The 13,850-nt window shown below is 37.8% G+C and overlaps 1 protein-coding gene across 4 annotated transcripts in view; it reads right to left on the bottom strand.

Annotated features, from left to right (window-relative positions):
- Window positions 1–120: 120 nt before the first annotated feature.
- Rpgrip1l (RPGRIP1 like) overlaps window positions 121–13,850 on the bottom strand; it is a 93,161-nt gene continuing 79,431 nt past the window's right edge. Inside the window, exons 24-27 of one of the 4 annotated variants that reach the window (XM_010629710.3) lie at window positions 11,525–11,609; window positions 6,804–6,937; window positions 4,229–4,370; window positions 131–702 (exon numbers count right to left, since the gene is read on the bottom strand). In XM_010629710.3, coding sequence (XP_010628012.1) covers window positions 4,258–4,370; window positions 6,804–6,937; window positions 11,525–11,609 — 332 coding nt within the window. In that variant the 3' untranslated portion in view covers window positions 131–702; window positions 4,229–4,257. Of the gene's footprint in view, window positions 4,371–6,803; window positions 6,938–11,524; window positions 11,610–13,850 lie in introns of all 4 variants that reach the window. The other 3 variants (XM_010629703.3, XM_010629716.2, XM_033757941.1) reach the window with 3 other exon arrangements.

The following is a 13,850-nucleotide window of genomic DNA, read 5'->3' as shown; positions in this document are numbered from 1 at the left end:
TTTTTTTTTTTTTTTTTTTGAGACAGGGTCTTGCTATACAGCTCAAACTGACCTTGAAACTGGCCTTGAATTCATCATCCACACCTGGCTAGACACTGACATCTAAAGCTGCGACACCAAGAAAAGAAGTGGTAAGAAGGAAGAGAAGGGCTGGAGGTGTAGCTTGGTGGCAGAAGACTTGCCTTGCATGTATAAGGCCCAAGTTCAAGCCCTACCACTGCAGAACACACACACACACACACACACACACACATGCGCGTGCACGCAGAGAGAAAGAACTATGCTCTAATTAACCTTAAAAATGAGAAGGTTAGACAGAGGGGAGATCTTCAGCTAATACAGGTATTAACAGAAACAGAAAGATCAACATGCTAAATTTTATTTAACAAGAAAACCAGTGGTATTCAGTGAAGACAGAGGCAATGCTTGCTGCTATGGGGATGAGAACATGAATCTCAAGATCCAGAAGTGGAGAAAAGCAGAAGCATCTACGCATGAAAAGAAGTCACATTCTGTCTAGGAGTTTCAGACTTCAGTTCCAAAAGCCTGAGGGAGAAGCAGGCTTCACACCTTCGTGGATGTCACGTGGAAAAGGAAGAGCAAGAATAAAAGGCAGCCGGTACCTGTCAGATGGGCCCAAATTCCAGGAGGTCACACTAAGGTGCAGTCCACTGGTGGCACTTTGAAAAGAAAGTGAAAATTCTGCCTTGCAAGATAAAAGAGATTAGCATGAGGAGATGTTTTCTAATTCTATATTTTTAGCTTTTAAAACACTTGTTTCTATTGCTTTGATTTTTTTTTTAGCTTTCTGGTTGACCCAAGGTTGTTTTTGTTCTGAACAAAGGGGATGTAAAGCTGTTTTTACTCCCATTCATGGATTTAATTAGGCACATTGCCCATTCTATAATAAATCACGGGTTTAGTTTTTCTTTGTTAAGGTAGTCAGAGGCCTTCAAGCATGAGTGACTTATTAAAATGTACTTTCATAGTTGGCGATGAATTATCATCCAGATATTGTCAATCATTTGATAATTTTATATTTCCAAAGCTCTCCCTTGGTTGTTTTGTATAACACAAAGATGACATTTTATTCTCATATTTGTTCACAGACATGATTCACATTTTGCTATTTAGTACATAAGGAAATCATTCTAAATTCAGCAACAGAGCCAGTTTGACTAAAAAAAAAGTTATTTTCCATATCCACAAAAATGTTAATCAGATTCTTGTTAGAACATGTGTAAGAACTGGTTTTCATTGTCACAGCTCTTGATGTAAGATTACTAAAATAATTTATGTTTTGTTGTGGGAACATGAGTGCACGGAGAACCTCCCAAATCACATGACCACTTCTCAGCCCACACTTCTTCATAACACATAGAAATTATTTGTGTTTTGTGGTAACAAGTGAATGGCAGGAACAGCAGAATTTCAATGTGGCCTTTCTTTATTTGATTAAACATATTCCCTATTTATTCTTAAAAAAAAACTAATTTAAGTTAAATGGCAACAAACCATGATAATTTAGAAAACATGTTGAAACTGAGAGTGAAGAGAAATGTTCTCTACGTAAACCACACTGTAAACCATAAAACTTATTTTTGTCAACTACTTCTCATGACAGTGGCTGGGAATTTGACATTTCTACTACAGTAGGCAAAAAAACATGTAAAATATACTCTCCCACACAGCACATCACATCTCTATTTATATTTCTAAACTAAAAACATTACAGTTCAAAAAAGTGCTGAGTTTACTGTGAACAGTCACACTGAGAGCTATAAGTTCACAAGCCTCATCTTCAGCTGGTGTCTCTGAGTAGCAAGGCCCTGTGGCAGCCCCTGTATCCCAGCCAGATGCAGTGAATCAAGCACAGCACACTGAAGGAGCATTGCTCTTAATCCAAAAGGTGAGGAACTTTTCAGTGTACTCTGATTAAAGCAAGAGAAAACAAAGAAATATCCAAAAGACAATACTGTGTACACACTTCAAAGTTTGTCATTAGCCATTGTGTGTGAAAATGAGTTGTAAAAATCTGAAAGAATTTGAAGCTGAGTATTTTAAAACTAGAAAAAGAATCTTTAATATATATAGCAAACATGAATGTGATGGAAACAGGGCTAATTTTCTAATCTTATTGAGGTACATATTCTATGCAGTTGAGTAGCTCCCAGAAGTTTTCTAACAGAAACTTTCCCTATTCACTTAAAGATCCTAAGAAGCCAGCACAATCCAGTTCTCCCAGCAGAAAGGGTATTTAATTTGGGATGTAACATTTTAAAACAATAATCCAAACCTCCTGGGAAGAATACCACAATAAATGTCTCAAAAACCACTCCGTTAATCCCAGGGTATAATCTGGCTGTTTTAAATTACTTCAGGGAATATTATGGGTCTTAATGATACTGTAACTGCATAAAGCCAAAGAAAGCTAGAAAGAGAGGCCAAAAAGATGAGCTCAGAGCCAGCTGAAGTGACAACTAACATGTGGTTATTTACTAGGATTGGAGAGGTTTTGTCTGCAGATGTTTGTGGTCTCTAGAAGGTTCCAGAGGAATGAGTTGTTATGAAGATTTGCAGAGTTTGATGAGAGCAAGCTTCTCCTCGAGATGGCAGGCCCCAGGACAGGAAGGCCCAATGGTACAGACAGAATTTATAGATTTCTGCGGTCAGATCATACTCTACTGGTCCCACAATGTACATCAACAAATTAATATTGTACGGATGTCATTTCAAAGCCTTCTAAAGACGAGAGTCATTATTGAAGCCATTAGAGCACAGATGGTTCAAACTATATGCAGATATTCATACTTGCATTTTTGCATTATAGCTGCTTTTTTTTTTCTGTTGAACTGTAATGAATTGTCTCATAATCTATTCCATCTTCTTGCCATTAGCAGGCTTTGAATGTTCACAAATAGGAGCAAAGAACTCATTTTCCAGAGCTTTAATCACACAAAGAGGGAATGCCTAATTCTCTAAATGAAATGGTCTGTGATCACTGAAGCAGAGATTTAATATATCACGGCAAATTAGGTAGATTTTAATAAATTACTTATCTCCCTGAATACTTTACATATGCTTAAGAAGGAACATAGCCTGTTTGCAAACAGTGAAAACCCACAGCCTATAAAAATCCTTTGAAGAAAATGACAAATAAAAAAGTAAATTAAAAAATGAAATGCATTATATCCTAGACCTCTAGAGACAATTCCTTTGCAGCATTGATTCACAGCTCCATTAAAAATATCAATTAAATCCTTCAGTGAGATTGGGTAAAAGCTAGAAAATTAACTTTCTGAGCTGCTTTTTGAGGATCTGGTTATCCAGATACACCCCAGCATTGTATAAGCTTGATGTGAATTTTTAAAAAAATGATAAAAAAGATACTCCTTTCAAATCTAACTAAGCATATCAAAGTATGAGTCATACTTTAAATATTTTTTTCTATGTCCTAAGTTTTCAAAGTGTAAATTCACATCTATCCATTCATCCATCCATCTCTCTTTTATAGACACGCATCCCCGGATCCCACATTGCTATACAAATACATTGCTCTTACAAATACATGAAAATACAAATAAGAAGTTCTACAATTTTAAAGAAGGAAAAACAAAGAATAATAAGTTGGAGCCAAGTCTCCTTCTTTGTTTTTGATAGAAACTGCATGCATCAAAGAAAATGCATACTGAGCCTTAATGTGCATAAAATGGATATTAGCATTTTAAAGAGGAAGATTAACACATTAATCCAAGTAATTTTCATATATTGCTTCTAATAAAATCTTCACAGTATAAAACTCTTAATGAGGCTAATCATAGGCATTCCATTTAGTGGGATGATTAGGGATAACATAAAAGTATTTCTTTTTCATAGATTCAAATCTTTTTCTAAGATTTATGCTTTTGCTTATTAAAAATAAAAATGGGGATTGCATTTCAGTTCTTTATAAGAAAATGTTGAAAATGCAAATGGGCTTTCCATTGCTATCATGTAGGTATAAATTATTGAGAAGGTACTGCCCATTCGGGGGAACTTGAGGCCCGAGGGCTAGCAGTCATGGGAGGGAGGGAACAAAAAAATAAACAAATGAAAAACTATACAAAACTTGAACATTTCAAACCCAGGTCTCCCCCTCCCGGCTTGCCATGAATTATAAATTATATACACCACAGTAATTACACAAGATCTCACAGGGGAGCTTTCCTGTGTGCATTTACTCAAGTACCGTAGGACATGCCTCTGAAGCAGTTTCTTTCAAGCCTCCAAGTCCTCTTTGTACTGCTCGTAGACAGACTGTAGGGCATGAAGAGCTTCGACTGTTACCTTCAGTTTGCCAATACTTTCACTATCTGCTCGTGCATCAAAAACTAGGGAGAAAATATGAAAGTATGAGTACTGGTCATCTGATGTTTCTTGAGATAAGCTAGCTGAAACAGTAGTCAAGAAGATTAAAAATAGCTTTGGCAAAGCCCCCAAATTTACTGGCATCTCAGATTTAAAAAGTAAACCTGTCATATGTGCATGATGTTGTACACTTTAGATATGTTGTTTATGAAGCTGAAACCAGTGATCTAATTATGAAGTTAACCTAGTGAAAAGACAGGATAATGACTCTCACAAAAATCAGTATTTCTAACCTAGCAAGAAATACACAGTTTAAAAAGAAATTTCTGAACACAATGAATGTAAAGACCTTCTTACAACATCATAAATTTGGATTGGTTATTTAGTTTTCTATGTAAAATATTCCATTTAGAGATTTTATGTGAAATTAGAAACACTTAGAATGGCAGATACGGGAATCTGGGTCTATGGATTCGCTTTGAGGGTTCTTCAACTTTTTAAGTGTGTATGGGGTTTTCTTGGGAGAGAGGTGTCCCACAAGTCGACTATTTGACTGAAGCCCAGGGCTCTCCAAGGTTTCCTGCGCAGGATCCCCATTTAATACCTGAGACTTCAGCCTCTGTGGACAATGATATTTGCTAGTGACTCAAGGCCACCATCCTGGACTCTGAAGGTCTGAAAGTTACTTTGTAGTTTCCTGTTTATATTACTTGTGGTTTTCCTTGAACTTAAATAATATGTGTGCCTGTGTGCACGTGTTCAAAGAGACAGTTCTCACTATATTGCCCAGGCTGGTCTCAAATTCTTGGGTTCAAGCAATCTCCTATCTCAGCCTCCTGAGCAGCTAAAGGCACAGACCACTGCACTCAGGTCTGTGGTTTTTTTACCCTAAGAAAGTTTATGAGTTCTGTCCAACAAAATTTGGTATACAAAAGCCTAGGAAGAGAAACAGTAATGAGAAAAGCAAAATGGGAAAATGGTGCCATTCCTCTGAGTTTTTACCTCTCCTTTGGGACTGCTCACTTCTATGTGCCAAGTGTCAAAGAATTAACATCCTGGCCTGATCAGTGCCTAATGCTTCGATTCATCCCCCAAAATATGGGCATAATAGCTGCCCCTGTGTGGGCTCATGGGGGAAAAAAGATTGATTGTTAATCAGAACTGACAGGAAAAAAAGTTCAAGAATGCAAAGTGGAGATAATTGTGTTCATTTTTATTAGGTTCTCTTGGTCCTGAGAATCTTTAATAGGGCTTTAAAACCTTTTTTTGTGGTACTAGCGATGAGCTCAGGGTTTTCGAACTGAGCTATATCCCCAACACTTTTTCATTTTTTATTTCGAGACAGGTCTTGCTAAGTTGCTAAATTTCCCAGGCTGGAGTCAAACTTGCAATCCTCATGCCTCAGCCTTCCAGAGTGCTGGGATTACAAGTGTGCAATGGCTTCTAATAGCATTTAGATCAATATTTTAATATATTCATATTTTTCTTCTGTATGAATCAAAGTTGCCACAAAGTTAGAGATAGTTTAGAAAGATCTCCTAATTTGGCTATTTGGTCTAATTTGGTCAATTATTTGGCTTGATCCTGACTTTGAGCACCTGACACAGATCCAGTATAAGCAGTATATAAGAATTTAAGTAAAGTGAAATGAGTGTTGAATGCATGAATGAATAAGTAAACAAGCCACAGACATCTTTCCAGAGATGGCTCTAATTTAACAAACGAGACTGGAAATAGCCACATCCTCCAGTTAATGTAAACAGACCAGGTCTTCTTCTGATTATGATTGTAAAAAGTCTGATTCAGAAAATTCAATTCTTCCAGAATGTGCTAAATATATTACATGGTGACAGAATGTAGAAATTGAGCATTGCTCACACCTGGTGAAATAAAAATTCAAAACAGTACTTTTTGTCAGGAATCCCCTATTCCTGATGAAATCCTAGTGGGAAATGTGAGGCCCAAACTACCCAGAGTCACTTGAGTGGCTACATCACTGCACTGTAACAATGAATTAACGAGAGGCTGTGTTAAAGATACCACAATAATCATTCAGAATAACATGCTGAAGGCTAAGTGCCTGAGCTGAAATGAGCCTTCTATAAACATAAACAGAAGAACATACTCAAGGCTAAGTGCCTGTGCTGAAATTAAGGTTTCATAAAAAACATCTAAAAAAAAGATTCCACCCCCCACCAATAAAAAATGCATAATTCCTTGTGAAGCTCTATTAGTTATTTTAAAATTTCTATCACCTCAAAGGAGGGCAGAGGGAGAGGGAAGGGGAGGAATGCAGGGGGAGGCTTCCAGCTTCAAGAGAAGTTAGCTGAAACTGCAAAGGAGTTCACTGATGTGTGACTCAACTCCCTCAGAGCCAGCGAAAAGAAGGTTTTAATAAAGAGTTCTGACTTGAGCAGTTGTTGGTTGTACAAACTGAGCAACGCTTCCACTCATACCATTGATATTTTGCTCGATGATGTCTCTTCCTTCCCGAAACAAATCTGCAAGGTCAACATGGGCGACACCAATGTCCTCACACTCCAGATCTTGCTCATCTTCTGGAGGGTCACTGACCACAGTGAAGCGAACACTGAGAAGGTGCAAGGACAGAGCAAATCATCACCAAATAAGAAGAGATCACCACAAAACAAAACTCCCACGTGGGTTTTTCATCACTATGTGTGAAATTTTGACACAGCAAAGTTACAGTAGTTTAGAAAAATTCTTCCATAAACTATTACAACTAGTTATAGCACACCCAACCTTCAAATAAACATTAATCCACTTTCCTATACAATGACTTCTAGAATCAAACAAAATGATGAGGCCAGGACAATGACCAGACATTCACTCTGCTACACACTATCTGATGACAGTCGGATACTTTCATGATTAAAAGTACGAAGTGAATAAAGACAATGCAGGTTATATGGTCAGCAATTTCTATAGAAGGCATCATTTTCTTTAGCAATGTACAGCTCTGGAATTGGAACTAGGCAATTTAACCAACTGTATGTGTTCTATGAAATGTAGATATCATGCTTTCTGGGCAACATTCTGAGTCATGTTAGATAAATGCTGTAGCTCTGCCCAATAGCTATATCAAATGTTTGTATTACTTCAGCAATCTTTTAACTTACAATCAAAGAACCCAAGTTTTATTTTACTTTTAGATACATAATTATAGGGTTCTGATGGAACTGATTTAAATTAGTGGCTTGTGTTGAGGCCAAACACACTTGGATTGACCAAATGACAGGAATTTACAGTTAAGTACTCTTTTGATATGTCTTGGCAGCATAGCTGAAACCACAAATGCTTGTAAACTTGACCATTTTAAAACTTTTCAAAATGTATCTACCCCAAATCAGAAACAAAACAAGAAACATAAAAATTTAAGTCTCTGAGAAATCATGCCTTGAAAAGTATAAATAAAATCCTTTCCAAATATTTATAGGTGGACATGACATTTTTAACCAATTCGCTGAAAATAAACATTGAGCATTTCATTCATTTACCAAATTCCCACTTTTAGCTAGCAGTAAGTTTTGATTAGAAAATAGAAATCTCCCCAGTCAAGATCAAAATTAATACTTACATAATAATTATGAAGAGTGCACACCCTGGCTTTGAATATTTTATACAATGTATAAGATGAAGGGGTCAAGAGGGAGCAGTTTAGGGCACCCTGAGCTGTGTGACCTTGGACACTTTACTTAACCACTCTGATATCAGTTTCTTGTTCTATGTAATGATAATTATATCTATTTCAGAGGGCTCTTGTGAGGATCAGATGAGATGATACAAGTAAGCAGTAAGAAGAAGATAAGTACTAAGTAAATGTTTGCTTCTATCACTAGTTTAAATCTAGGCAAAGCAGTTTAGAGAGAGAGAGAGGGAAAAAGTTATCATGGGAAAGTTTGTTTCCACTGAAAACTTAGCTTTGCAAATTATACATTGACTGTATCACTCAATTAGACAAAATGCTGATGGAAGAGGTTTTCCTAAATGAATGTGCTTGGAAGAAGAGGAAGTAAAGGCGATACACGAGGCACATTTTACAACATAAGCACTAAAGAAAACGTCAAGTCTCTGCAGATTGTAATAGTGATGCATAGTTTTCATGTATTTATGTATCTTTTTATATTTTTATGTCATATTCTGTCATATTCAGACAATTCTGAGACCAAAGGAGAAGAAAAAAAAAATCTTCCAAGTTCCAGAGAAAGGGCTAGAAATAAAAAGGCAGTATTTCTGGCTTTAAATTTTGTAGACAGCGAAACGAGATATCAAAAATAAACTTATAAAACTATAGTTAAAAGGGAGGATAATTCACTAGAATAAAAACTAAAAGCAGTTTAGACAAGTCCAAACTGCACCCATACACACAGACACACACACAGCCTCCATCTTACCTTTAACCCTGAGAGAACAAGAGCTGAAACCTTGTCACGTGTCCTGAAGAGCTTATGGTCTGGTCTGAGGGCCTGGATGGATACCTAGACTGGTGCCAAGGGCTCCTGACCTGCTCCTACCTCCTCTCCTCTCCTCTCCTCTCCTCTCCTCCTGTGATCCACCTCTCTGAGACCAGCCTTGTGACCCTCCCTAGCTGGCCTGGAATACTCACTATGTATATGTTCTTTCACATGGGCAATTCCTTCTGAGTGGAAAGACTTTCCATGGGTTTCTGGGACTTGATTGGGTTCTCTCATAAATTAACTTAAATGTCTCCTCCTCAGATTTGCCTTCAGTTTTTTTTTTTTTGAGCATTTAACTTGTTTAATTTTCTGTTACTAATTATGGCAATATGTAATGGGTTTACTTGTTATAGTGCTCTTTCTCAGGGGGTGGATCTGCTCAATAGAATACTGCTAAAGAAAGAGAAAAAAGAAACTCAGAGTCAATGTTGAAACTATAACTTCAAATTTTTAAAGTCCCATTTCAAGGTATTACCTCCTTCTTAAAGTGACACATTTCTAAGTACAGAATGGGCGGAATGCACAGACACTATAAATAATTCACTATGTGGATAAGTTTAGACAAGTCGGGTCAAGATGGGCCAGACTGTGGCTTATAAGTTGCTGACGCTACTGAACAGGGCTGCTATTTGATAAAAAGAATTCACAGAAACTAGGAGCTACTTTAAGTAATGTGAAGGAATGCCTGCCCACTTAAGGTGAGAAGACCTCAGGGAGTAACAGCCTTGCCTATGGAAAGTATAAACGGAACTGTCTTTTTCCCTCGGGGAAGGTAACCCTCTCCCACAGAGGTCCGCATTCAACAGTTCTAAGCCCTGGGCCAGTCACTTCACACCTGCGGTTTTCCCAAAAACTGCCATAAAACATTTGTGTTTCTGTGGGGCGTTTGGACATTTTTAGAGAAACCATGATGGCAGCCCGGGAGCCATTATAGTTCCTCTGAACTTTAAAATTTTTTTACCTACTCTGGTAAAAATGTGTGTATCTTCTGAGGAAAGCAGAATCTGATTTTTTTTTTTTTTTGTACCGGGGATCGAACTCGGGTCCTTGTGCTTACGAGGCAGGTGGCAGAACCACTGAGCCAAATCCCTAGCCCCAGAACTGAATTTAAATTAAAAAAAAAAATCACTTTTGAGAAAACAAAACTGTCTTCTCTCAAGGAGAAATGTTACTTGTAATATGTTCTACAATCCCAGGGCATTGGGCACACAGAAGGAGGGACAGAGGACTGCACAGACTACTACATTCCAGCCCAAGACCTGAGCATGGGACCACGGTTCATCTTGGATGGTGGTGACCTGGCTGGTTGTTGTGGGGAGCTGATGCCATGGCCAGTGTGGTTCACTCACTAGTGATCTGCCTGGGGTAACCCTGGGGGCTGACGGTTTTGAGGAGGCCATGAACGAAGCTGATGAATATGAGGTATATAAGTAAAACTTAGTGATTATCACCTTGGGAGAGCAGAACCTGAGGCTCATTAACTGGGTTTTCAGATCCCTTTTTCTGAAGCAAAAACTGAGATCCAAAGAAATGATATGTGGAAACTATTCGGTATTTACACATGTTTGTAGATGGGGAGGGGAGGAGGGGGTGAAGGGAGAACAGGGGTAAGGGCAAAAAATGAGAATCAAGACCTGTCATGTAGAGGTACAATTTCCCAACAATGAATGTAACTGTACTGTATCCCTAAAATGTACCAATAAACTCAATTAAAGCTGAAAAAAAAAAAAAAAGAAATGATAAGTGTATTTCAACAAGCTGATGAAAAGCCACTCTCAGATCTCAGGAGCTAAAAATTACAGTCTTCTTGAAACGGAAGAGAAAATACACGTTTAGAAGCAACTCCAACAGCATTTTAAATCAATGAGAGGCTGTGTCCTCCCTAGGTTACAAAGGCCAGGAGAAGAGGACAGTGGAGAGATAAATGCTTACCCAGCCAAGGTTGGGCAGCAGTGAGTGGGCACTAAAGAAATCAGCTCAGGCTGAGACATATACAGCTCATGCAGTAGCACTAATTTCTTAAGATGTTTTTTTCCTTCTGAAAAGATTTTCTCTACTGAACCAAACTGCAAAATGCCCTAATTCAAGTTTGGAAAAAAATGCGTTCAAAAAGGATATGAAATGAATTATTAAGCAGTGATAGTAAGTTAGTCTGAAAGGTTGATGAGCCACTCCAAATATCACTGCTTCAGTGATTGTGATGAACTTGTATGTCTCAGGTGCTGTTCTAGCCATGCTGTGTATATTACCTAATTCAATCCTCATAACAGCCCTATCACAACAGCATTATCATCTCCATTTTACAGATGAAGAAAATTAAGCACAGAGAGGTTATGTAATTTGTCAAAGGTCCGAAAGCCAGTTGGTGATGGAATAAGAATTTATTATACCCAAGCATGTGACTCTTCCTTTCAACCCATTTTATTCTCTGCAGTTAAATGTGGCATGGTGATTTTTTTCTATATGCTGTAGATTTTTGGTCTTGTCAGTACTACAGGATTATCACAGTTACTCTGTGTGGTAGGTAGGACCACTATATTCCTGAGGGTGCGGGGGTGGGGGAGATCCACAAATTCTATCAAGGACAATGAGTCCGAGAACCCAACTGTTCTTGTTCTGAGTCCTCATCTTGTGGCCCCTTCCCTTTCCTAAACCACACCACACCACAGTGTTATATGATTTACATTGCTTAAATGTACCTTCTATTAGGCATTTCTTGTTTCTGTAGTATAGCTTTTAAGATGTCTCTCTTTTCTTGGTTGTTTTCTTTATCCACGTAGATCACTATACCAAGAGAAAAAAAAAATCCACAAAAGGAAGTCACTCAGGAATATGCTACATTAGGACCATTCTGTATTTTTATAAATACCTGTTTTAAAGACACAAGTCATACCAACTCACTCGTATGCCTGGGAGAGAAAACAGCTCCAGGAACCAGAATCAAATCTGAACAGTCATGTGATCTAATGTCATGTCAGTGGCAGGTTTATGTGCACACTGTCAGAAAAGATACAAGCAACATCTAAGAGTGCCACATCACTGTCACTGCCTGTTAATGGCACTGGCAGTCATGACAGTAAAAGCCAGCGGTCTTTATTGCTTTGTATTTGAGGGATTTACTGCATTTTCTTTCACCGGAGAAGCGAGGGATAATGATAATGTATGGCAGAGTGCTTGTCCTTCTTGACAGCCTCCGTAATTTAATCCTTCTCTCCTGCCACAACATGCAATAAAAGAAGCATTGAGTGTATTGGGCTGAGGAAATCCATGGCTGATGTCTCTTGGTGTACAGTGAAGAGTATGGCAGGGGAGCGCGGAGGAAGGGAGATAGCTTTTTAGGGTAGGAAGTTTGCCTTTGGTTTTTCAAGGTACATGCTGGCATACAATAATGTCCTTGGACTCCACTTTGCTGAAACGCCAGAAGATAACTAACCTAAAGCCCCATGGTAAGAAGACGGTAAACATATGACATTGCAAGTGGGCATCTACACTTTGGGAAATGGTATCTCAGAGGGTGAACGGTCCCGATTTTCATTCTGATTTTTCTCAGCTTGGGAAACTTTCAGACCTCAGCTTCTGAAGACATTTTTATTTTTTTTCAGATGCTATTTTGGAAGTACAGGTTTTTCAGAGACTAGATCTCAATTTAGAGATTACCCCTGATCAAAAGTGCATACAGGACGAGAGAAGCCGTGGCAATTTTATGACCAGTTCTTAGGCTCTGCTGGGAACTAATTTCATATTGAAAGTGTTTTCCTGGACAATTATGCAATAATTCCAAATAATGACACTATCAACCCATTCATTTGTTTGGCTCAGCTGAGCAAAAATAAACTGAAGAATAAAGATGCAAGTGAGTACTGAGACAGGCACATGAAGTGACAGATAAAGTTGTGATGGGGTGGGTTGGTGCTTTAAGAGAAATAAGAATCACTGAAGACATAATCAAGTTAATAGCCATCTCTGGAGAACCAAGATCAAACAGCAACTTCTGGCTTACTATTTTATGCATGATACTGTATTAATAAATGTGACCTATATAATTACATAACTCATTGAGATTAATGGGAATCAATAAAGTTCAAGGATTCAGACTATTTTGTCTCTCTTGTCAATGCCAAAAAGCCATATTAATAGATGAGTTCCACTAATGCTGGAAGGTAAATATCTCAATTTTAGAGGGTGCTAGTATACTAAGATAAATGGGAACTTATGTTTTTTTAAAATGGGATTTTTCTGGGAGCTGTTAACCAGTAATTCAAGATGTGGTACACCATATCCTTTTTTTTTTCGTTTTGAACTCATGGCCTTGTGCTTGTGAGGCAGGCATGGGGACAATAAGCTAAATCCCAGGCCCCATCATAACCTTAATACTTGAGTTCTGAGGCTTTTATGCCATAGTAGTTCAAATCATTTGAAAACAAAGGTAACTGCAGTGATTTAAAACAAAGATTTCAAAGTCCAGCATTCAAATAAAAATTTTCAATTAAACCCAGATCACTTTTGATCAATTGTGATAGCTCAAAAAATTTTAAATTGTAGTAGAATATACATAATGAAAGTTTCCCATTTTAACCATTTTTAGGCATACAGTTCAGTGGCACTAGGTACATTCACACTGTTGTTGCATCCATCACCACCATCCATTTCTAGAACATTTTCATTGCCTAAAACTGAGACCCTGTAGCAATTAAACAATAACGTCCTATTCCTCTCAGTCCCTGATAACCTTTATTCTATTTCCTCTCTCAAGGAATTTAACCATTTTAAGTACCTCATATAAACAACTGTCCTCTTGATCTGGCTTATTTCACTTAGCATTGACAGCTGTCAATGATCATTCATTTTGTGACTATATCAAACTTAACTTCTTTTTGAGGTTGATATTATTCCATTACATGTATGTACACATTTGATTATCTACTCATTCTGTGATGAACATTTGTGTTTCTATCTTTGGCTACCATGAATAGTGCTGATGTGAACAGGGCATCCAAATATTGGTCACAGGGCGTCCAAATATCA

This window comes from Fukomys damarensis, unplaced genomic scaffold (genome assembly GCF_012274545.1).
Source record: "Fukomys damarensis isolate Sample0158 unplaced genomic scaffold, DMR_v1.0_HiC HiC_scaffold_32, whole genome shotgun sequence".
Lineage (NCBI taxonomy): Eukaryota > Metazoa > Chordata > Mammalia > Rodentia > Bathyergidae > Fukomys > Fukomys damarensis.
Note: the sequence above shows the minus strand (reverse complement) of the source record. Positions and strands in the feature narration are given on the sequence as shown.